General features: G+C 42.3%; 1 protein-coding gene across 1 annotated transcript in view; it reads left to right on the top strand.

Moving 5' to 3' along the window:
- Positions 1-25,021, top strand: part of LOC147123480 (talin-1) — a 287,370-nt gene that overhangs the window by 197,028 nt on the left and 65,321 nt on the right. Inside the window, exons 27-33 of the mRNA XM_085973632.1 lie at positions 244-346; positions 3,950-4,158; positions 14,840-14,959; positions 15,960-16,157; positions 17,542-17,681; positions 21,462-21,555; positions 23,328-23,417. Of these exons, the coding sequence (XP_085829758.1) occupies positions 244-346; positions 3,950-4,158; positions 14,840-14,959; positions 15,960-16,157; positions 17,542-17,681; positions 21,462-21,555; positions 23,328-23,417 (954 nt within the window). The remainder of the gene's footprint in view (positions 1-243; positions 347-3,949; positions 4,159-14,839; positions 14,960-15,959; positions 16,158-17,541; positions 17,682-21,461; positions 21,556-23,327; positions 23,418-25,021) is intronic.

Raw genomic sequence — 25,021 nt, 5'->3', positions numbered from 1 at the left:
GGCACCTTTTACAAAGACAGAAAAAAATGAAATGTGAATGATCTCTGTTGACTAAAATCAAAAATACATTGGTTTCTCTTTTTTAAAAACTGTTTGTCATAATGCTTAGAATATTGCATTTAGTCTTAATATATTGCATGTTCAGGTTCACTTGATATTGCAAAGATACCTGTGGACCACCAGATGATAACTTGTTCCTGTTAACACAGCAAAAAAATAACACTCTGTGCTTATTGTTGGCAGCTGGAAAAGTGTTCACAGGACTTGGGAAGCAGCACCAAGATGGTGGGCGCTTCTGTAGCTAAGCTACTGAGTGCAGTCACACAAGGAAATGAAAATTACACTGGTATGTTGGATTATTATGGGCGAGATAGAATATGCCGAGAAACTGCTGACACAATTCAAGCAATAACATAAGTGTTCAAGATCAAAATTGAGCTTGTAACTAAGAATGTGTAGCATGCCATTCCAGCTACCATCTTTGAACAGGCTCTTTTCATCTTTCCATTTCTGATTTTAACCTTACCCAATATTTTTCCCTGCCTGTTGAGCTATTCCGCATTTTTGTCCAAAATGACCTGTTCCGTGGTCTTTGCTACGTTTTGAAGCAGGTTTTAGGAAGCATCTGAGTATAAAGTTACATGTATCATTTTTAATGATTTTCAATACAATTCAAAAATAAAATTTGTTTTAGCCTGTTCATACTTGATTGGTTTTGAGAGAGAGGGGCTGGCTCAAAGATAGAGAGAGGAATGATTACAACGCATACCTTTTTTTTTGTTCATGCCAAGAATTTGAATGCATCCATTGTTCAAGAGCAGTTTTTTTCAGACGTGTATTTATTCAGTTGTAGTGAGCAAGTAAAACACTAATTAATTTCCTGGAACCATTTAAAAATTAAATGGGTGGTGCAATGGATTTGACACTAGTCTGTCACTTCTGTGATCTTGGTTCAGATTCAACTTGAACTGATGGGATAAAGTCTCTTTCTGCCAGCTGCACAGGTACTACGTGAAGTCTCAAAGATGTTCAGTTGGGCATGTGCTTACAGCTCAAAGCTGTCCCGAATTCTGGCATCAATTAGCAGTTTCACCTGAGGCCACAGGATAGTTGGTATTGGAAATGGGAAAAAAAATAACACAAATGCAGTAAGGGGGGGTGTCTTAGGGAGATTGGGGCCAGGGTGTGGTGTTGAGCAGGATAGATGCACCTGCGGCTAGCTGCTCTATATCTGACCTGCGAGTTATTGATGCTCACACTGGGTGTCGAAAATAGGAAAGAGCCATTTCCCAATGCTATTGTCCCTTAACTTTGATAAGCACAATAAAAGTGGGAGAAAAAACACACACACTTATTTCATGTCACTTGAACAGAACTCTTACAAACTTCTTTCCTAAGTCTTTCACTTGAGATGCACATCCCCCCTCGCATTTCCAAGACTGCACATTCCTTTTGGAACACTAAACTCTGAATCAACGATGCAGAACACCATCGGAAATCTGTTAGAATTATATTTATTCCCCCCCCCCCCCCCCCCCCCCCCCCCCCACCATCAATGGCATGATGTTTGGAAACTCGTAGACAATTTTTGCCACTTCTAGATCTTCCAGCTTGGTTCTTTGTTAAATTGTTTATATTCAGTTCCATATGGTGGTGTGACCAACATTGCTGCCACTTTAGTCACAGGATGTGCTCTGGAGTGTGCAAGTGCTGTTATGAATAAATGTAGCAATTGAACATTCAGTGATGTCCTGTTTTGCAGCACCAATGTGGTATGTTGATTTCTAAACAATTTAAAATCGAACAGGATGAGTATAAATTGATCAACTTTTGTGGCTGATACTTTATAGCTCACGTATCTGTCAAAGGTTTTAAACTTGGTAACTAAATTTTTTGTTGGCTTCAGCCATGCCATCTTGTGTACATCTCTCTCTTTCTCTCTCGCTGCTGCAAGTGTGCACATGAACATTGGATTAAGGCAGGATTAGGCATGGCTATGATGTGCACTTTGTTCCCTCCCTTACAGCACACCCTCTTCCCTACACAGACCTAGAGTCCAGCATTCTAGTTCCTATAGCTTCTAACTGTGGCTATAGTTTAGAAGAATCTATATTTAAAAACACCTGCTGTAACTTGAGGCTAAAATGGACTAATAGTTTCTCTTAATGTGATTGCTTCACACAATTGAGGTTGTAGGTGTGAGTTTGTCTTCACAGGTGCTCAGCATGTACCAAGGAATAAATGCATAAACTTTAGTTAGTTTCTCATCCCTGAGACATCTGTTTAGGGAGTCTCCATCTCTATTTAATGCTGTTTTAATTTTTTTAAATCTGGCCACCTGGTTATCCATAAACTGACATTTCTGACAGACTGGGATATCCTGTGCTACCTACTTACTCGGCCCTTCCAGCTGTGAGGAAGTCTGAGGGTAAGCCTCTGCAGGGGATACGTTTATTACATGTCATCTTTGTTCTTTGACTTCCTTTCCACAAGCCTTGTTTTTGCTTGTGGCAAAAAAAGTGGAGAAGTTTTATTAACTGACAATCCCAAGAAAAATAACCTTTTGAGTAGGTGCATCCTCCAGTTGAACAGATGTTTAGCCACCCAACCAACTTCATCAATGATGGCAGCTACTGATGTCAGCATATCACCACAGCTATAACAATACGTGGAACTCCCAGGATTGCTTTGCTTGCTGTTTCTAAACCGGAAAAAGCTGCCCAAACCTGTCTGACAGGAAATTGATTTTAATGACGTTTTCCTGTCTCATCCTGCTGTAGGAAACTTTAGTATTCAGTCTAAGGCACATGAAACCCACTATAGAAATACAAGAAACTTTTAAAGACTAGCTGAGATTAACTGAACTATTAGTTGTAAAATCAGAGGTTGTTTGAATGTTCTGATTTGTCAGTTGACAGAAAAAGGGGCAAAACTGCACCCATGGCTCAGCGAATAAACATTTTGTATAATATGTTATTGAGCCACACGGACCAGGAATGTCTTCCGATTTATCTCTGGTTTGTGTAGGTTTACAGTCTTTGCCAAGGTAGGAGTTTGCAGGAGTTATGGAGAGGGACCTTGGGATCCCTGGGCAGTGGGAAAAATAAAATTGGCTCAGATTTCTGCTCCTGTTGCAATATAATGAGCCCCGGCTGAAATTGTAGCTCAAATCGAGTTACTTCTATCAGAAGAGGAGCGGGGTAACGGGAGAAAATTGGTGGAAGGGGGGCAAACAAAAAAGTAAAAGCTGAAGTTCTGTCAGGAAAAAATAAGCCATTGTCTTTAATTTTTTAATTCTGTGTGTATGACAATAACTAAATATTGAACTTCATCAGTACTGTAGCTCAAAAGTACTTGAATGGAAGTGACCAGATTGCTTTGAGAGGTCAATCAAATGAGTGGGATTGTAACTATTAGCCAATACAGAAATGAGGTGGAGTTACTGCTGTACTGTACAATAGAATGAGTTGAGGGAGCTTAGTATTTTAGCACTTTTAACAATTGGTCTTTGTGTTTTAATCGCCCCCCCCCCCACACTTTTCAATAAATACATTGAACAGATTAATAAGCAATAAAATCAGAATATATTCTAGGATAATGCTACAGGATTTGAGTTCTTCAAAAAATTCTGCTTGACTGTCATACCCCCACAATCTATTAGCTAACACTCATTGTTTAGACTCACTCATGAAGAATGGCCACTCAGGTGAGTGTCAGATGACAGGTGCTGTATATAAGTATATACCCCAGTATGTTTTGGGAGCTTCAGGAGAAGAGAAAATAAATGTTGCTTGCCAGTATCTACTTGTTTGAAGTGAGCAATGAGATAGAGATTAATGTTCTTCCTTGTGAAACTGACTGGATAACTGGCGAGCACCAAAGTCAGATGAATATTCTAAATACTGGAATTTTTAAAAACACTCTCTTCCTCTGTCTGTCTGTGTTTCAGGATTGGCCTCCAGAGAAGTAGCTCAAGCCTTGAAAGCCCTAAGCTCAGCTGCACGTGGTGTTGCAGCCAATACCACTGACCCCCAAGCTCAGAAGGTGATGTTGGAGTGTGCAGGTGATGTTATGGATAAATCCAGTAATCTAATTGAGGAGGCCCAGAAAGCTATGGCAAAACGAGGTGATCCAGAAAACCAGCAACGGCTGGCACAGGTTGGTGTGCTTCAGCATGACGATATTCACTCGTTTTTACCTTGCCTTCATCAGTATAACCAGACTAGTGCTGAAACTGGGAGGAGGGAATAGAGGATTTCACACCAGTGCTTTTCTAGGTGGAGATTAAGATGTATATGTGAGGCAGTGTAGAGATGGGTTTATTGTGTATCTGGATCTAATTGTTATGTCAAGAGGAGGAGTGGTTGTTACTGTGGCCATTCTCCAACACTGACATCCCTTGCCTTGATCCACAAATAAACATGTTAATCAAATTAAATATTTTAAACAGCCTTTAAAAAATTTGTTGGTAATTACAGTTTCTATCTAGGACTATTTCTGATGCAATAATGGTCTGTTTAAATGTGAATTATTTAAGATCCAGTTGAATTTTGAAAAAAGGCGATTTACGCTTAGCTGTGTGAAGTTCCTTGTTGTATGGGGAAGGCACGGCCAATCTGCTGCCGCTTTTTCAGTTAAACAGCTCAGCAGTACTTTGACTTTAGAAGTGTGCAACTGTCACAACTTCGGCCCCTTATATTTGATTTGAAACAATTAACCAATCTGTCCCCGACAGCAGTGAGCACTGTTTCTACAACCGGAATCACCTCTGGTATACGCAGGTTTAGGATTTAAATCTTGTAAGAGCTGTTACATCACTTCAGTATATTGGTTGTGTTTTACTGCTGTTCTAGTGAACAGCCTTTCTAAGGCTTTATTAATTGGTACGGTGGAAAAACCCACATTTTTCCCCAACATTAATTCATGTTGTACAGCATCTTCACTGTATTTTATGCAGCACACCTATTGTGCCATTTATTCTATATCTTTGGCATAATATTAAAGAAATACTTCCAAAGTCAGACCACAGGAGTTAAGCCTGGCTTTTATATATAAAGAAACCAAGACTTAACTTGTTTTGATGGAATAGAAATGTTCTTACCACCCACCCCACCAGCATGGTCAGCACACCCAGCCAGCCATGCTGTTTCTTCTTAGCAGAAAAACATAGAAACATAGAAGATAGGAGCAGGAGTAGGCCATTCGGTCCCTCGAGCCTGTTCCGCCATTTAATGAGATCATGGCTGATCATCCAAATTCAGTGCCCTGTCCCTGCTTTCTCCCCATATCCCTTGGTCCCTTTAGCCTTGAGAAATATATCTAACTCCTTCTTGAATATATTTAATAAGTTGGCCTCAACTGCCTTTTGTGGTAGAGAATGCCACAGGTTCACCACTCTGGGTGAAGAAATTCCTCCTCATCTCAGTCCTAAATGGTTTACCCCTTATCCTTAGACTGTGACCCCTGGTTCTGGACTCCCCCGCCATCGGGAACATCCTTCCTGCATCTAGTCTGTCTAGTCCTGTTAGAATTTTATAAGTTTCCATGAGATCCCCTCTCATTCTTCTAAACTCTAGCGACTATACGCTTTAAACTAACTAGTGGGGGGGAGGTTCCTAGAGAACAAATAATAAAAATGACAACAGAGAAGGTCATAGACTTAGGTAGCAGTGGGGAAATTAAAAACCAGAGCGTGTCAGGAAGGGGCAGAAGGTATGGAGTAAAAGGTAAAGTAATAAAAAGGGCAAAAGCAGGAACTAAGTGTCACAAAACACATTTGAAAGTTCTCTATCTGAATGCACGTAGCATTCGTAACAAAATAGATGAGTTAATGGCACAAATAGCTACATATGGGTATGATCTTGTGGCCATTACAGAAACATGGCTGCAGGGTGACAATGCCTGGGAATTAAACATACCAGGTTATTTAACAATCAGGAAGGACAGGCAGGAAGGAAGGGGAGGTGGGGTGGCTATGTTAATAAAGGAAGGAATCACTGTAATACAGAGAAATGATATTGGGTCAAAAGATCAGGATAATGAAACAGTTTGGGTGGAGATGAGGAATAATAAGGGGAAAAAAACACTAGTGGGCGTAGTCTATAGGCCTCTGAACAGTCGCAACTCTGTTGGACGGAGTATCAATCAGGAAATAGTTGAGGCTTGTAATAAGGGAACATCTATAATTATGGGGGATTTTAACTATCATATTAATTGGACAAATCAAATTGGGCAGGGCTGCCTTGAGGATGAGTTCATTGAGTGTATTAGGGATGGGTTTCTTGAGCAGTATGTAACTGAACCGACCAGGGGGCAAGCAACCTTAGATCTGGTCCTGTGTAACGAGACAGGATTAATTAAAAATGTCCTAGTAAAGGATCCCCTTGGAATGAGTGACCATAACATGGTTGAATTCCATATTCAATTAGAGGGTGAGGAGGTTGTATCTCAAACAAGCGTGCTAAGCTTGAATAAAGGAGACTATGAAGGTATGAGAGCGGAATTGAGTAAAGTGGATTGGGAAAATAGATTAAAGGGTAAGACGATACATGATCAGTGGTGTACATTTAAGGAGTTATTTTACAACTTCCAAAAAAAGTATATTCCACTGAGGAAAAAAAGGGTGTAAAAGGACCCTTCGTCGTCCAGTACTTCCCCGGAGCGGAGAAACTACGCCATGTTCTTCGCAGCCTTCAACATGTCATCGATGACGACGAACACCTCGCTAAGGCCATCCCCACGCCTCCACTACTCGCTTTCAAACAGCCGCCTAACCTCAAACAGACCATCGATCGCAGCAAATTACCCAGCTTTCAGGAGAACAGCGACCACGACACCACACAACCCTGCCACAGCAACCTCTGCAAGACATGCCAGATCAACAACACAGATACCATCATCACACGTGAGGACACCACCCACCAGGTACATGGTACATAATCATGTGACTCGGCCAACGTTGTCTACCTCATACGTTGCAGGAAAGGATGCCCCGGAGCATGGTACATCGGCGAGACCATGCAGACACTGCGACAACGGATGAATGGACACCGCGCAACAATCACCAGGCAGGAGTGTTCCCTCCCAGTCGGGGAACACTTCAGCAGTCAAGGACATTCAGCCTCCGATCTTCGGGTAAGCATTCTCCAAGGTGGCCTTCGAGACACACGACAACGCAAAATCGTCGAGCAGAAACTGATAGCCAAGTTCCGCACCCATGAGGACGGCCTCAACCGAGATCTTGGGTTCATGTCACGCTACATGTAACCCCACCTGATGCAGGGTCATCCAGACTCGAGTCGACATTGGCTTGTTCTCTCTACACAGATGCGGCCGGACCTGCTGTGATTTCCAGCCAAAAAAAATGTTTTTTGTCTTTTTTTGTTTTTCATACAGACCCCAGCATCTGCAATATTTGACCCCTTGTGACCCCACCTCATTGTTCTTTGATGTAATGTTTCCCTGACTGGCCTGTTTGGACACCATTCACAGCTTTGACTGCTGTGATTATCTCTCTGCTGAGGTGTGATAAATGGCAGTTGGAAAGGTTACCTGTAAACATCTGACATGATTCTCTGACTATATAAGCTGTGTCTTTATGCATTTCTCCACTTCACCTGAAGAAGGAGCAGCGCTCCAAAAGCTTGTGATTTCAAATAAAGCTGTTGGACTATAACCTGGTGTTGTGTGACTTTTTACATTTGTCCACCCCAGTCCAACTCCGGCATCTCCACACCATGGCTACTATCGACACCACAAACTGCCGGCTCAAAGTGGAGAGGATCTCCAAGAAGATCGCGCATATCGACACAGACATCAAGTTTCTACAGAGATGCAAGAAAGCAGACAAGATCCCGAAAGGACTACAGATCACTAACCCACTCAAGTCGACCTACAACACAGACTACGCTGAGAGACTCTGCCGTCGTACTTCTCGCACGCTCCTCAACCATCTCGTACACCAGCTCTACAGCAGACGCCGCAACCTCGAAACCAAGATGGAGTCCATGTTCTCAGCCTGTGCTCAGGACGCAGCAGACCAGCTACGAGACACCGCCAAACAAACAAGGCAACGGAACTACGCTACCTACATGCACACCAAGAACAGGAAGCTTGAGAAACTTGGCATCACCAGCAGCAGCAACCAAGCCTCCCCCGGTACCACGGTTGAAACCACAGGGAAATCCATCGTCAACCTGTCCGACCACACCCTTCAACCAGACGAAATTGAAGTTCTCAGCCGAGGGCTCAATTTCTGCCCCACCACCAAAATGGACCCCATCGGTCTCGCGGCAGACACAGAGGAATTCATCAGGAGAATGAGGCTCCGGGAATTCTTCCACAAATCCCAAGATGTCCGCAGCGAACCCAATGAGACAATCAATGATCCGGAACAGCAGACAGAGGGATCCGCAGTGCAGCAACCGAAGAAGAAAGAGTCAAATTGGACCCCTCCGGAGGGTCGCTGCCCTAAGCTTGACATGTATGCTCAAGCTGTCAGGAGATGCATCAACGCCAGATTCATCAGCCGCACTCACAAGACAGTCCAGAATGTCACCCGAGCACAACGCAACGCCATCCACGCTCTCAAGACCAACCGCAACATCGTCATCAAACCAGCAGACAAAGGAGGTGCCATCGTCATACAGAACAGAACGGACTATTGCAAAGAAGTATACCGACAACTGGACAACCAGGAACACTACAGACAGTTACCCGCAGATCCGACCAAAGAACACACCTGCCAACTCAACAGACTGATCAAAACCTTCGATCCAGACCTTCAAAGCATCCTACATGCTCTCATCCCACGTACTCCCCGCGTGGGAGACTTCTACTGCCTCCCAAAGATACACAAAGCCAACACACCTGGACGTCCTATCGCATCAGGCAATGGAACCCTGTGTGAGAACCTCTCTGGATATGTCGAGGGCATCCTGAAACCCATCGTACAGGAAACCCCCAGCTTCTGTCGTGACACTACAGACTTCTTACAGAAGCTCAGCACCCACGGACCAGTTGAACCAGGAACACTCCTCGCCACGATGGACGTCTCGGCACTCTACACCAATATCCCCCACGATGACGGCATCGCTGCGACAGCCTCAGTACTCAACACCAACAACAGCCAATCTCCAGACGCCATCCTACAACTCATCCGCTTCATCCTTGACCACAATGTCTTCACCTTCGACAACCAGTTCTTTACCCAAACACACGGAACAGCCATGGGGACCAAATTCGCACCCCAATACGCAAACATCTTCATGCACAAGTTCGAGCAAGACTTCTTCGCTGCACAGGATCTCCAACCAACGCTATACACCAGATACATCGACGACATTTTCTTCCTATGGACCCACGGCGAAGAATCACTGAAAAGACTACACGATAACATCAACAAGTTCCATCCCACCATCAAACTCACCATGGACTACTCCTCAGAATCAGTCTCATTCCTGGACACACGAATCTCCATCAAAGACGGACACCTCAGCATTTCACTCTACCTCAAGCCCACGGACAACCTCACGATGCTTCACTTCTCCAGCTTCCACCCTAACCACGTTAAAGAAGCCATCCCCTATGGACAAGCCCTGCGAATACACAGGATCTGCTCAGACGAGGAGGAACGCGATGGACACCTACAGACACTGAAAGACGCCCTTGTAAGAACGGGATATGACGCTCGACTCGTCGATCGACAGTTCTGACGGGCCACAGCGAAAAATCGCATAGACCTCCTCAGAAGACAAACACGGGACACAACCAACAGAGTACCCTTCGTCGTCCAGTACTTCCCTGGAGCGGAGAAACTACGCCATGTTCTTCGCAGCCTTCAACATGTCATCGATGACGACGAACACCTCGCTAAGGCCATCCCCACGCCTCCACTACTCGCTCTCAAACAGACCATCGTTCGCAGCAAATTACCCAGCTTTCAGGAGAACAGCGACCACGACACCACACAACCCTGCCACAGCAACCTCTGCAAGACATGCCAGATCATCAACACAGATACCATCATCACACGTGAGGACACCACCCACCAGGTACATGGTACATACTCATGTGACTCTGCCAACGTTGTCTACCTCATACGTTGCAGGAAAGGATGCCCCGGAGCATGGTACATCGGCGAGACCATGCAGACACTGCGACAACGGATGAATGGACACCGCGCAACAATCACCAGGCAGGAGTGTTCCCTCCCAGTCGGGGAACACTTCAGCAGTCAAGGACATTCAGCCTCTGATCTTCGAGTAAGCATTCTCCAAGGTGGCCTTCGAGACACACGACAACGCAAAATCGTCGAGCAGAAACTGATAGCCAAGTTCCGCACCCATGAGGACGGCCTCAACCGAGATCTTGGGTTCATGTCACGCTACATGTAACCCCACCTGATGCAGGGCCATCCAGACTCGAGTCGACATTGGCTTGTTCTCTCTACACAGATGCGGCCGGACCTGCTGTGATTTCCAGCCAAAAAAAATGTTTTTTGTCTTTTTTTGTTTTTCATACAGACCCCAGCATCTGCAATATTTGACCCCTTGTGACCCCACCTCATTGTTCTTTGATGTAATGTTTCCCTGACTGACCTGTTTGGACACCATTCACACCTTTGACTGCTGTGATTATCTCTCTGCCGAGGTGTGATAAATGGCAGTTGGAAAGGTTACCTGTAAACATCTGACATGATTCTCTGACTATATAAGCTGTGTCTTTATGCATTTCTCCACTTCACCTGAAGAAGGAGCAGCGCTCCGAAAGCTTGTGATTTCAAATAAAGCTGTTGGACTATAACCTGGTGTTGTGACTTTTTACATTTGTAAAAGAAAAGACAGCCATCCGTGGCTAAGTAAAGAAATTAAGGATGGTATTCGACTAAAAACAAGTGCATATAAGGTAGCCAAATCTAGTGGGAGGACAGAGGATTGGGAAAACTTTAAAAGACAGCAAAAAATAACAAAAAGATTGATTAAGAAAGGGAAGATAGATTATGAAAGTAAATTAGCAAAAAATATAAAAACAGATAGTAAGAGTTTTTATAGTTATATAAAAAGAAAAAGGGTGGCTAAAGTAAATGTTGGTCCCTTAGAGGATGAGACCGGGAAATTAATGGTGGGAAATATGGAGATGGCAAAAACACTGAATATTTTATATCAGTCTTTACAGTAGAGGACACCAAGAATATCCCAACACTGGACAAGCAGGGGGCTATAGGGGGGGAGGAGATAAACACGATCAAAATCACTAAGGAAGTGGTACTCGGTAAAATAATGGGACTCAAGGCGGATAAATCACCTGGACCTGATGGCTTACATCCTAGGGTCTTGAGGGAAGTGGCGGTAGGGATTGTGGATGCATTGGTAATCTTCCAAAACTCCCTGGACTCAGCAAAGGTCCCGGCAGACTGGAAAACTGCTAATGTAACACCCTTATTTAAAAAGGGCAGTAGACAGAAGGCTGGAAACTATAGACCGGTTAGCCTAACATCTGTGGTAGGTAAAATTTTGGAGTCCATTATTAAGGAGACAGTAACAGGACATTTGGATAATCATAATTTAATAAGACAAAGTCAGCATGGTTTTATGAAGGGGAAGTCATGTTTGACAAATTTGCTGGAGTTCTTTGAGGAAGTAACATATAGGGTGGATAAAGGTGGACCAGTGGACGTAGTGTATTTAGACTTCCAAAAGGTATTTGACAAGGTGCCACACAAAAGATTATTGCTTAAGATAAAAAATCACGGGATTGGGGGTAATATTCTGGCATGGATAGAGGATTGGCTATCTAACAGAAGGCAGAGAGTTGGGATAAATGGTTCATTCTCAGACTGGCAATCAGTAACCAGTGGTGTTCCGCAGGGGTCAGTGCTGGGTCCCCAACTCTTTACAATCTGTATTAACGATTTGGAGGAGGGGACCGAGTGTAAAATATCAAAGTTTGCAGATGATACTAAGATGGGAGGAAAAGTAGTGAGTGAGGAGGACATAAAAAACCTGCAAGGGGACATAGACAGGCTAAGTAAGTGGGCAGAGGTTTGGCAGATGGAATACAATACTGGAAAGTGTGAGGTTATGCACTTTGGCAGGAAAAATCGTAGAGCAAGTTATTATCTTAATGGCAAGAAACTGGAAAGTACTGAAGTACAAAGGGATCTGGGGGTCCTGGTGCATGAAACTCAAAAGGTTAGTATGCAGGTGCAGCAAGTGATCAAGAAGGCCAATGGAATGTTGACTTTCATTGCTAGGGGGATAGAATATAAAAATAGGGAGGTATTGCTTCAGTTGTACAAGGTATTGGTGAGACCGCACCTGGAATACTGCATACAGTTTTGGTGTCCATACTTAAGAAAAGACATACTTGCTCTCGAGTCAGTACAAAGAAGGTTCACTCGGTTAATCCCGGGGATGAGGGGATGGACATATGAGGAGAGGTTGAGTAGATTGGGACTCTACTCATTGGAGTTCAGAAGAATGAGAGGCGATCTTATTGAAACATATAAGATTGTGAAGGGTTGGATCGGGTGGATGCAGGGAGGATGTTCCAGATGATGGGTGAAACTAGAACTAGGGGGCATAGTCTTAGAATAAGCGGCTGCTCTTTCAAAACTGAGATGAGGAGGAACTACTTCACTCAGAGGGTGGTAGGTCCATGGAATATGCTGCCACAAAAAGCTGTCGAAGCTACATCATTACATAAATTTAAAACAGAAATAGACAGTTTCCTAGAAGAAAAGGGAATTAAGGGTTACGGGGAGCGGGCAGGAATTTGGACATGAGTCTAGGTTCGGATCGGTCATGGCCCTGTGGGTAGCGGAGCGGGCCCAGGGGCCGTGTAGCCTGATCCTGCTCCTGTTTCGTGTGTCTAATTCTGTTAGATTCAGGAGATAGTCCTGTCATAGTGGATTGGCGGTTAGGATCAGATCAGCCATGATCTTATTGAATGGCGGAGCAGGCTCGAGGGGCCAATTGGCCTGCTCCTGCTCCTATTTCTTATGTTCTTAATCGACCCAATCTCTCTTCATACGTCATTCCTGCCACAAGTGGGCATCATGCTTACTGACTCCAAGAGCAAAGATTGAGGTGGAGCATTGGTACATGGGGGCTTAGTGGAAGCTGGCTATGGGAAGTCAAGTAAGTTCCTATTTCCATCAGGATACGATGGGTGCGCTATGGGGAAGGGAAAAGAAGAGTGGGGTTCTTCATGGATCATGCATTAAATGATGTCCGATCAGAAATTCCATATGGAAGTAACTTTGTACATTAGAATTTTTTCCTTTGATTATAATTGTGGACAAATACATTTTGATTGGAATCAGCTATAACTTTGATCCCTTAAAGGTTCAAAGGTTTCAACAGAAATCTTCATTTGAACTTGAAGAGCAGAGTGGATAAAGGGGAACCAGTAGATGTCGTGTATTTGGATTTCCAGAAGGCATTCGATAAGGTGCCACATAAAAGGTTACTGCACAAGATAAGAACTCACGGTGTTGGGGTAATATATTAGCATGGGTAAAGGATTGGCTAACTAACAGAAAACAAAGAGTCTGGATAAATGGGTCATTTTCAGGTTGGCAAACTATAACTAGTGGGGTGCCACAGGGATCAGTGCTGGGATCTCAACTATTTATAATCTATATTAATGACTTGGATGAAGGGACCATGTGTACTGTAGCCAAATTTCCTGATAATACGAAGATAGATGGTCAGGCAAGTTGTGAGGAGGACACAGAGTCTGCAAAGGGATATAAATAGGTTAAGTGAGTGGGCAAAAATTTGGCAGATGGAGTATAATGTGGGAAAATGTGAGGTTATCCACTTTGGTAGGAAAAATAAAAAGGCAAATTATTATTTAAATGGAGAGAGACTACAAAATGCTATGGTACAGAGGGATCTGGGGGTCCTCGTACATGAAACACAAAAAGTTAGCATGCAGGTACAGCAAGTAATTAGGAAGGCAAATGGAATGTTGGCCTTTATTGCAAGGAGGATGGAGTATAACAGTAGGGAGGTCTTGCTACAGCTGTACAGGGCACTGGTGAGACCACACCTGGAGTACTGTGTGCAGTTTTGGTCTCCTTTAAGGAGGGATATACTTGCATTGGAGGAAGTTCAGAGAAGGTTCACTAGGTTAATTCCTGAGATGAAGGGGTTGTCTTATGAAGAAAGGTGGGGGAATCTAGAACTAGGGGGCATAGATTCAGGATAAGGGGTCGCCCATTTAAAACGGAGATGAGGAGTAATTTCTTCTGAGGGTCATGAATCTTTGGAATTCTCTACCCCAGAGAGCTGTGGAGGCGGAGTCATTGAATATGTTCAAGGCGGAGATTGACATACATTTGAGCTGCAGAGTCGTCGAGGTTTATGGGGAGCGGGCGGGACAGTAGTGTTGAGGCCAAGATCAGATCAGCCATGATCTTATTGAATGGTGGCGCAGGCTTGAAGGGCCGAATGGCTTACTCCTGCTCCTATTTCTTATGTTCTTATGGTATAGTGCATTGGTGTTCCCACTGTCATGGAGGGGTTTGCACATATGATTCCTCAGATAGATGCTTTTCTACAAGGAATGAGGTATGACTAGAGGGTAGGTCATTCCAGACTCTTCCTGTGTACTACTTGGCACAAGTCTCACCCTGAACTAGATCATCTAGCTACCATCTTGGCCTTAAATGGTGTGTGGTTGAAACTGACCTAAACTTGACTTTAAAAGTTTTAGGAACTTTGTTAGATTTTAGCCTGAATTCTAGATTTATTCCAAAACAAAATTAGTCTTCACATGAAGATATTTGAATACAATCTCATAATAATTAGCGCATCCACTTTTCTTCCCATAGGTGGCAAAGGCTGTATCAAATGCTCTAAACAGATGTGTGAACTGTTTGCCAGGCCAAAGAGATGTCGATGCAGCTTTAAGAACTGTTGGAGAGGCCAGCAAAAGACTACTTGCAAACTCAGTAAGTAACTGAGGTAACTTGTAAATAAGGATAGCAATACAAAGTTAGATAGCATTTCAAATGTATCTACATATTAGCGAGGGATTGCCTGAGAGAAGGCAGTTTCAGACTAGAGAGACAATTATAGAAACCTAAGTAGTAATGAACTTGGTTCAGTAAAATGTTGAGGCAATTTTTGCATGACAGCCTGCGATCTCTTTATGAAATTGGTCAACTATTTGAAATTCATTTCAAGGGATAGGGCCTACGGCACTCTTGTTACATTGAACTTCATTTTATGCACAGGTCATAGATTTTTGAGATGTTGAGACTGGGAAAATAAGGAGTAGTCTTTATTTAACTTTATAGAAGCATTTTCTATATCATGTGATGTCAAAGGTGATTCTGTATTGTAATCCCATGTATGAAATGTTTTGACCTGTGCTCAGCACAAATTGGTGCTTGGAACACCAATTTGAAAAACCTTTGTTGCTTGTGTATGTTTCATTTTGAGGGAATTCCAGAGTTGAGGGGGTTGACATATGAGGAAAAGTTGAGCAGGCTGGGCCTATACTCATTGGAATTTAGAAGAATGAGAGGTGATCTTATTGAAACATATAAGATACTGAGGGGGCTCAACAAGGTAGATGCAGAGAGGATGTTTCCCCTCAGGAAATCTAGAACACGAGGGCACAGTTTTAGAATAAAGGGTCGCCCTTTTAGAACTGAGATGAGGAGTAATTTCTTCTGAGGGTTGTAAATCTGTGGAATTCTCTACCCCAGAGAGCTGTGGAGGCTGGGTCATTAAATACATTTAAGATGGAGATAGACAGATTTTTGCAAGATAAGGGAGTGAAGGGTTATGGGGAGCGGGCGGGGAAGTGGCTTTGAGCCCAAGATCAGCCATGATCTTATTGAATGGCGGAGCAGGCTCAAGGGGTCAAGTGGCCTATTCCTGCTCCTGTTTCTTATGTTCTTATGTTCTTAATTTGATTGTAATAAATACTTCCTCAATTTTTAGTTCCCACCAAGTTCCAAGAATTTTCAAGAGGCTCAAGGCCATCTAAATGAGGCAGCAGTTGGTTTGAATCAGTCTGCCAATGAGTTGGTGCAGGCATCTCGTGGAACCACACAAGATCTGGCCAATGCTTCTGGCAAATTTGGCAAAGACTTCAATGAATTCTTACAGGCTGGTGTTGAAATGGCTGGACAGTCCAAGGTAAGGAAATTGATGGGCAATGGAACAAAATATAAAACAATTTATAGTCTAGCAGACTCAAACTTTCAAACAAATGTAATTTTAAAATGTCAAAACCGTATCTACTCTGATAAATTAGACTCTGGTATGTTAAGCAGTTTTACAATCTTGTGGTGAAATGCTCTGCTGGGTCTAGTAGCATTTCACTTTGAATGAGGCTCATGTTCAAAACCCAGGCTCATCAGGTAGTCAGCCATATACTTAGAAGGTGGCGGGATTTTGACTATTCCCATTATGATGGCTTTCAGGTGTTGTTAAGCTTCTAAATAGAATATCCATGATATTACAGCACAGAAGGGGGCCATTTGATACTTTTGCTGGTGCTAATTTTTCAACTCGAGCTATCTATTCTAATGTACGTTTCCCATATTACTATTTGTATTTTTCTTTTTCACATACTTGTACAATTCAGTTTTAAATTCCTTTTTAAATAATGTTATTCTCAATAGTCACTTGTGAAAATGTATTCTATTTTCTAATGGCGCCTTGTGTGAAAATATTTCTTCTAATCCCCCTTCATTTATTTTTATTTTTATTTTAGTGATCCTGAGTTTATGCTCCTTGCTTCTTGTTTGCCAACCAGTGGAAACAATCTTTCAAACTTCAGTTTGTTTCCTACAGCCTTTGCTGGCTTTTCTTCATGGATATAACCTCTCATTCCTGGTATAATTTTGAGGATTTGTGGAGTTGTTGGGATTTGTTAGCTAATGACTCCTCAAATTAAATGAGTCTGTATTTCACCATCCTTATTCAGAGGTTGAATCAAGCTGACAATCAGTATGGACCTTAACTATACAGACCAGGAAAGTCCCAGATTCAAGCTCCAGTCTGATGTGTTAGTTGACCTTAGCAGAGGAAGCAGAATGGACCCTTGCAAATTAGCCTTGGCAGCCCATTCTAGGGGAAATCAGCCAAGATTCCTGTTCCTGGTCGCTGTCCATTGAGGTCTTTACATGGGTGCACAGGTGACCGTCGGATGAGAATGAGAACCAGCTCGACTGTGATTTCCGTCAACCCCCCCCCCCCAAAAAAAAGTCAAATAATCTAATGACATGCACTGTCTAGACTCTTGTGTGAAGAAAGGCTGCTTGGATGGAATGCTAGCACCAATGTGACTAATGGCAACTTGCCAAGCTACTGGAGGGTGGCCAGTGCCAATAGAACCATACCCTAACCAAGGGTCAATGTTTTCAAGAGAAGAGGGTAGAAAATTGACAAGAGAGCAATATTGTAAACCCTATCTAGAACCTGTTCAGGTTTTCTTCAATTTTTATTTTAAAACTCGGCATGCAGCTTTACGTGGAATTTTACTTTCGGTTCTCACTTAATCTTTGTACCTCCACAGGATAAAGAAGACAAGGCTCAGGTGATTGGAAACCTGAAGAGCATTTCGATGGCATCCAGCAAACTGCTACTAGCAGCCAAAGCGCTCTCTGCTGATCCTACAGCTCCCAACATCAAGAATCAACTTGCTGCAGCTGCACGGTAAGCATGAAAATGAGTAATTGCATATTTTGTTTTGCTTCCTTAAATGGGCAAATCTCTGCAACCCAATGCCCTCACTTGGCATGTTACTTGCACTAATCCTACACGGTAACAGTTTTGTGTAAATAACTATGGAACTGTCAAAGCAGATCATGCTAAAACTGCAAAAGTTGGAATAAAAACAGAAACTGTTGGAAATACAGAGCAGGCGGAACAGCAATTGTCAAGTGTCGTTTGATTTCGGGGAAACCGGTTTTGTAAAGAGGAAGTAGCTTGTTCCCATGGGAGTAAAATAAAACAGCTGTTCATTTCAGCAGCTTTTTAATATGCCACAAAACAAAACATTGCCAGCAGTGTCTCTACTTAAAGTTACTGTGGTTAAAGAGGCACAACCTTTGCATCCTACCCAAACCATAGTTCAGACCTTTGCGATCTGCTATTCTGTGAATTAAGTTCAGAGATTAGAATTTTCTTCCTCCACGGGAAACAATTTTTCTCCCCATCTCCCCTGAAGAACCCCCCCCCGCCCCCAAAGAAAGTTGTTGATTTGGGATCAGTTGATGCCTTCAAAGTGAACTTGACTGATGAGAGTTAGAAGATTGAGGATAATGAAGGCATTAAAGGCAATGCTTGATTTACTATTTTTAATCCTAGCAGAAGGAAGCTAGTGTTGTGAAAAGGAGGGATTAACGAGTGCTGGGGGTGGTAGGGGGGCCAGTGATGGAATATAATACATATTGACTCTGGGTGTTTCTCATTTTGGACTTGCTTTCTAATGAACATGCTACTGTGAATCCATACTTCTGTCACGTCCAGGTGCACATTTTTAACATTCTCTTTACCTCGCTCCTGTCCTCCACAAACGACAACTGATTCAGAACAGCACTCCACGTGTTTGCACCTGTATTAAGTCCTGCACTCGCATCAACCCCTATCCTTGTCTAGCTCCAGTGGCTCATTGTTGCAACAAATTTGTTTTAGGATCTATTCCTTGGCATCAAATCCCTCTTTTGTCTCATCCAACCCTACTTCATGATCTCCTCCGGCCATACACCCTCACACTTACTCTCTGCTCCTCAAACACCTCCTTACTACTCATTCCTTGTTTCTTCTGCTCTACCACCAAAAGCAGATTCTCTTTCAGTGCTATGCCTCTGCCGTCTGGAACCTCCATCTTATACTTTACGTCCCTTAGTCCCTTTTCTTTGACCATGTGCTTTTGTTTCTCCTCTTCCCTGCCCCCACCCCCCCCCCCCAACCCCACCCCTAGACCGTTCTGTTCCCCCTCCCTCATTTCTGCTTGGTATGTGCTTTGCCCTCTGCCCTGTACGGAAGCACTATAGAAAGGCAAGTTGTTGCTGACGGACAAGGCCCCTTTGCTGATCCATATAAGGATGTGGCAGCTAGTTTGCTACTCTAGTAGCATATTGGGCATGATGATGTTCAAGAGATCAGACCACCTAGACATTATGTTGTTGTTGTCTAGATTGTAGTATAACACTCTGAACCTGTGGCACAATATAGAATCATAGTGATACAGCACAAAAGGAGGCCATTCGGCCTATTCTGCCTGTGCATGTGCTGTGCTGGCGTTTTGAAAGAGCTATCTAATTAGTCCCACTCCCCTGCTCTTTTCCCAGAGTCCTGTAAATCTTTCTTTCTCTTTCAAGTCATCTGACGAAGCGTTTAAGCAACATTACAACACCGCAGTGAACAGTGACGAAAGGAAATGTGCTTTCGTAGACCCTTCTGTACTAAGACAGTTTTTTAGTTTCCATTATTTTATGACGTTAAATGTGTCTGAGTGAGTACTTAAATGTTATTTGGAAGACACTTTATAGAATCTTACAGCACAGAAGGAAGTTATTCAGCCCATCATGAAAGAGCTTATCCAATTAGTCCCATTTCCCCCACTCTTTCCCCATAACCCTGCACATTTTTCCTTTCCAACTAAATATCCAATTACCTTTTGAAAGTTACTATTGAATCTGCTTCCACCACCTTTTCAGGCAGTGCATTCCAGATTATCACAACTCACGGCATAGTTTTTTTTCCTCGTGTCACCTCTGGTTCTTTTGCTAGTTACCTTAAATCCTGTGTCCTCTGGTTACTGACCCTTCTGCCACTGGAAACCGTTTCTCCTTATTTACTCTCTCAAAATCCTCCTTGATTTTGAACATCTCCCCTTAACCTCTGCTTTGAGGAGAACAATCCCAACTTCTCTAGTCTCTCCTCATGACTGAAGCCCCGCACCCCTGGTACCATTCCAGTAAATCTGCTCTGCACCCTCTCCAGATCATAGAATGATACAGTACAGAAGGAGGCCATTCAGCCCATCATGCCTGTGCCAGCTCTTTGGTAGAGCTATCCAGTTAGTCCCACTCCCTCGCTCTTTCCCCATAGCCCTGCAATTTTTTCCCCTTCAAGTATTTATCCAATTCTCTTTTGGAAGTTATTATTGAATCTGCTTCCACCACCCTTTTCAGGCAGTGCATTCCAGGTCATAACAACTCACGGTTTTTAAAATAAATGTTCCCTCATGTTGCCTCTGGTTCTTTAGCCAATCACTTTAAATCTGTGTCCTCTGGTTACCAAGCCTTCTGCCACAGGAAAGTTTCTCCTTATTTACTCTTATCAAAATCATTCATGATTTTGAATACCTCCATCAAAGCTCTTAACCTTTTCTGCTCTAAGGAGAACAACCCCAGCTTCTCCAGTCTCATAACTGAAGTCCCTCATTCCTGGTACCATTCTAGTAAATCTCTTCTTCATCCTCTCCAAGGCCTTGACATTCTTCCTAAAATGTGGTGCCCAGAATCAAACACAATACTCCAGCTGGGGCCTAACCAGTGTTTTAAAGGTTTAGCGTAACTTCCTTGCTTTTGTACTCAATTACTCTTATTAATAAAGCTAAGGATCCTGTATGCTTTTTAACAGCCTTCTCAACTTCTCCTGCCACCTTCAAAGACTTGTGTATGTACACCCCCAGGTCTCTCTGTTCCTGCACCCCCTTTAAAATTGTACCATTTAGTTTTATATTGCCTCTCCTCATTTTTCCTACCAAAATGAATCACTTCAAATTTCTCTGCATTAAATTTCATCTGCCGTGTGTCTGCCCATTTCACCAGTCTGTCTGTGTCCTCCTGAAGTCTGTTACTATCCTCCACATTGTTTACTACATTTCAGAGTTTCGTGTCATCCGCACACTTTGAAATTATGCCCTGTGTACCCAACTCCAGGTCATTAATAAATATCAATGATGTATGTACATTAACATGTCAAGCATTCGTCATGTCCTTTTCAAAAGTAATATCCATTTTCCATGGTCTTCAGTTTATAGTTCTATAATTGAAGTAATGTCCATTTACTGAATTTATAGTGTACAATAATTATTTTAAATATATACCTTAATTATAATTAGGCCATATACATAAATCAAGGGTTCTTGGTTTGCTCATGTTGTATATGAAGTTACCTGGATGCTTGGGGAAAGAATTGTGGCCGTAAAAAGCCTAAATGTTGGTAAGCCATCGCAGAGACTGGAAATGTTAATTTTCTGTGCTTTGAAATGGATTTATCATAAAATATTTGAAAAGATGTGCAAGCAGAAATTTAAAATCCAGCCCAGATTGCTCACACTTCATTCCACAAAAGGTGTAACCTGTTTAATTTGAAAATCTCAGCAGGGTTTGCGATTTAATGTATGGCTGCAGTATGAATTTTATACACACAGTAATGAATCAACTATGTTTTGCATGTTTTTTTTCCCTCCTTTTGTAGGGCTGTGACTGAAAGCATCAATCAGCTGATTACGATGTGCACACAGCAAGCTCCAGGGCAGAAGGAGTGTGATAATGCTCTCCGTGAACTCGAGGTAGGTGACTAACTGCCGCCATTCTTGGTGTTTCCTTGATCTGAACTTCTGAAGTTCCTTAGAGGATCTTGTCTCTGTTTAAGGCTACAATTTCTGCGTAATAATTTCTTCATTTGCCATTAAGCAATGAAAAAATATTAAAATACCAAGTTGAAGTAGTTTGTGTTTTACACGAGACCTGTTGAGGCCATTTTCTCTCGAACAGAAGCTTCTTTTGATCACTTAGATATTCTGGTTATACGTTATGCCGGGGTTTGCAGCAGGATTGCAGCAGTTGGTTAGGTTCAAATGGTGGGTGGTGCTGGCTTACTGTGATCAGATTTAGGAATTAAATACCTCCAACAGCTAGGCTTAGATTTGTCTGAAGCTGTGAAGCAGCCAAAATTTGCAAGCAGCTGGCATAAACAGCAGCAACAAAACTGCTTTATAAAGTTTTTGTAAAGCACTGGTTTAAAAAAAAAAAAAAAAGTATGTAAATTCAGACTTTTGCCTTCCTGCTAACAAAACTGGGATTGGAATTCTAAAGTGAGGAAGTGATGCTTCAATTGTTCATAGTCTTGGTCAGATGACCCCCCCCCCCCCCCCAATCTGAAGTACTGCGTTCAGTTTTGGGCACCGAACCTCAGGAAAGATGTATTGGCTTCAACGGGTACAGTGCAGATTCGCCAGAATGATGTCAGGGCTTAAAGGGTTAAATTATGAGGACATGTTGCATAAACTTGCCATGTATTTGTTTGAGATTAGAAAGTTGAAGGAAGATCTAATTGAAGTATTTAAAATGATTATGGGATTTGATAGGGTAGATACAGATAAACCATGTCCTCTGGTGGGGAATCCAGAATAAGAGGGCATAATCTTAAAAGTAGAACTAGGGCATTTGGGAGTGAAATCAGGAAGCACTTTTTTTCACAAAGGGTAGTGGGCTTCATGGGATTAAATGAATGGATGTATAACTTTTAAAAGCAGAAAAGATGCTTTGGTTCTGTGCTTAAGCTGACCAAATAAGTTCGCGTTTTCACTTCACTTAATTGCATGTGATTTTTTTTGAACAACAAATCTTCTATGAACTATTCAATTGCTACTAAATAAAGACCATTACTAATGAGTAAAAAAAGCTAGAAACAAGTCTTTTGGCAATCTAAGGTGATTGAGACCTGCCAACTTTCTTGCTGATAAGTTCTTGGGGCACAGGAAGAAATGCCTTGTACATCTGGTGTTAGCAGGCTGTAACTGAAATTTACAGCTGTTTTTATAGTGAGACCAGTGGTTTAATACAATTAGCTGTAAACTGAAGAAAAGCCTGGTTTAAAAATAAAATGGCCTTTCATGGCTGCTGGCCGTAGAATTCCAGCAGGTTTTACTTTTGGGTTTCAGCTGACTGCATGAGGAGTGTGCATTGTGAACTCTTAGTGCTAGCTTGGTAGTCTGTCTCAAACCAGCTTGTAGTACAGTAGCATGTAATGTACTTTTGATTCATTTGTGCCAAATATATTTTATGCGGTCACTTGCTTAAAAGGATATTTGTACTTTTTTTACAAATTCATGTTAAGATCTAAGGGTTAACCAAATTTAATTCTCACCAAAACTTTCAGCAAGTTGATTTGCGTAATGAGCACTGCAAAAGTGGTTAACATGAGTAAGGCACAGTGCAGCTGTACTACAATACTGAGCAAGTTTGTGTCATGTGTTGCATTTTAGCTAAACTACAATGTTGTATTTGCTGGGGGGGGGTACTGTTTACGTGAATTATATAAACCTGTGTTTTTTTACAGACTGTCCGAGGAATGCTTCACAATCCCACTGAGGCCGTCAATGACTTGTCCTACTTTGATTGCATTGACAGCGTGATGGAAAATTCCAAGGTACATATGTGAATGTTTTACAAAACTCAATTGTTCTGTGAAGAACAACCATTAATTACTGACAATTTCAGCCTGGACATTTTGCCTTTTTGTTTGATGGGCAATCTTATTTTTGTTTAAATCAAGAATGTGTGCCTAAGGATACATTACTAAGAAAATATGGAAGTTTATTTTCTTTAGATTAATGACACTTTTTATATTGAATATCTTTTGCTGCGCAATTCAACTTCTCTATTACAAGATTAAGTACATTTTGCCTCATTTCTTTTTGAACATGTTCTTTAGTTACACATGAATTATATTTTTGTGAAGCACTTTAACTATTAAAGTCTACATGTTCTTTAGAACATAAGAAATAGGAGCAGGAATAGGCCAATTGGCCTCTTGAGCCTGCTCCGTCATTCAATAAGATCATGGCTGATCTTGGGCTCAAAGCCACTTCCCAGCCTGCTCCCCATAACCCTTCACTCCCTTATCTTGCAAAAATCTGTCTATCTCCACCTTAAATGTATTTAATTCCACAGCTCTCTGCGGCAGAGAATTCCACAGATTTACGACTTTCTGAGAGAAGAAATTCCTCCTCATCTCCGTTCTAAAAGGGCGGTCCTTTATTCTAAAACTGTGCCCCCGAGTTCTAGATTTCCCCACGAGGGGAAACATCCTCTCAGCATCTACCTTGTCGAGCCCGCTCAGTATCTTATGTTTCGGTAAGATCACCTCTCATTCTTCTAAATTCCAATGGGTATAGGCCCAGCCTGCTCAACCTTTCCTCATAAGTCAACCCCTTCATCTCTGGAATTAACCGTGTGAATTGTCTCTGAACTGCCTCCAATGCAAGTATGCCCTTCCTTAAATAAGGAGACCAAAACTGTATGCATGTATTTACTAGATTTGTTCTGCAAGTCAAGATTTGGCATTCTGAAGTAACTAGATGGAGAAATTGCATGGGAACATGTTGGCTATTTTTTGAGCCTGTTCTGCCCTCTTGTTACCCATGGCAGCTCTATCTCTCTAATCCCAATTTTCCTCCCCCTCTTCATATTCCTTGAGGCCTAAATAATCATCAATCTTTCTTTTAAACAACAATTGATTCTGCATCTATGGCCTATGGGGCAGTGCATTTCATATTCTCACAACCTTCTGTGTGAAGAGATTTTTCTTAAATTTACTTAACAGGCTTAATTCTGACTTTAAGATTAAAGCCCTCTTCTGAATTCTCCTACCTTCCTTGTCAATTTCCTTCATTATTTCAAACACCTCAATGAAGCTCCTCGCCCCTAGAAGGATGAGCTTTCACTATAAAGCACTTTTCACATCCTCCAGATGTCCCAAAGGGCTTCGCAACCAACTAATTATCTTTTGAACATGTAGTCACCGTTGTTATGTGACAGCCAATTTGTGCACAGCAAGGTCCCACAAACAAGAAATTAGATAAATGACTGGTTATTATGTTATGGTAGTGGTATTTGAAGAATGTTGGCCAGGACACCCAAATAATTCTTGGCACCTCTTCAGTCCATACCATGGGATCTTTTATGTCCACCTAAACAAGCAAATAGACTCAGTTTAGCATCTCATTTGAAAGTTATCTCATCCCAAGGAAT

Source organism: Somniosus microcephalus, chromosome 2 (genome assembly GCF_052327205.1).
Source record: "Somniosus microcephalus isolate GS21.2 chromosome 2, FLI_Smic_1.0, whole genome shotgun sequence".
Lineage (NCBI taxonomy): Eukaryota > Metazoa > Chordata > Chondrichthyes > Squaliformes > Somniosidae > Somniosus > Somniosus microcephalus.
This window is presented reverse-complemented; position numbering and strand designations above follow the sequence as displayed.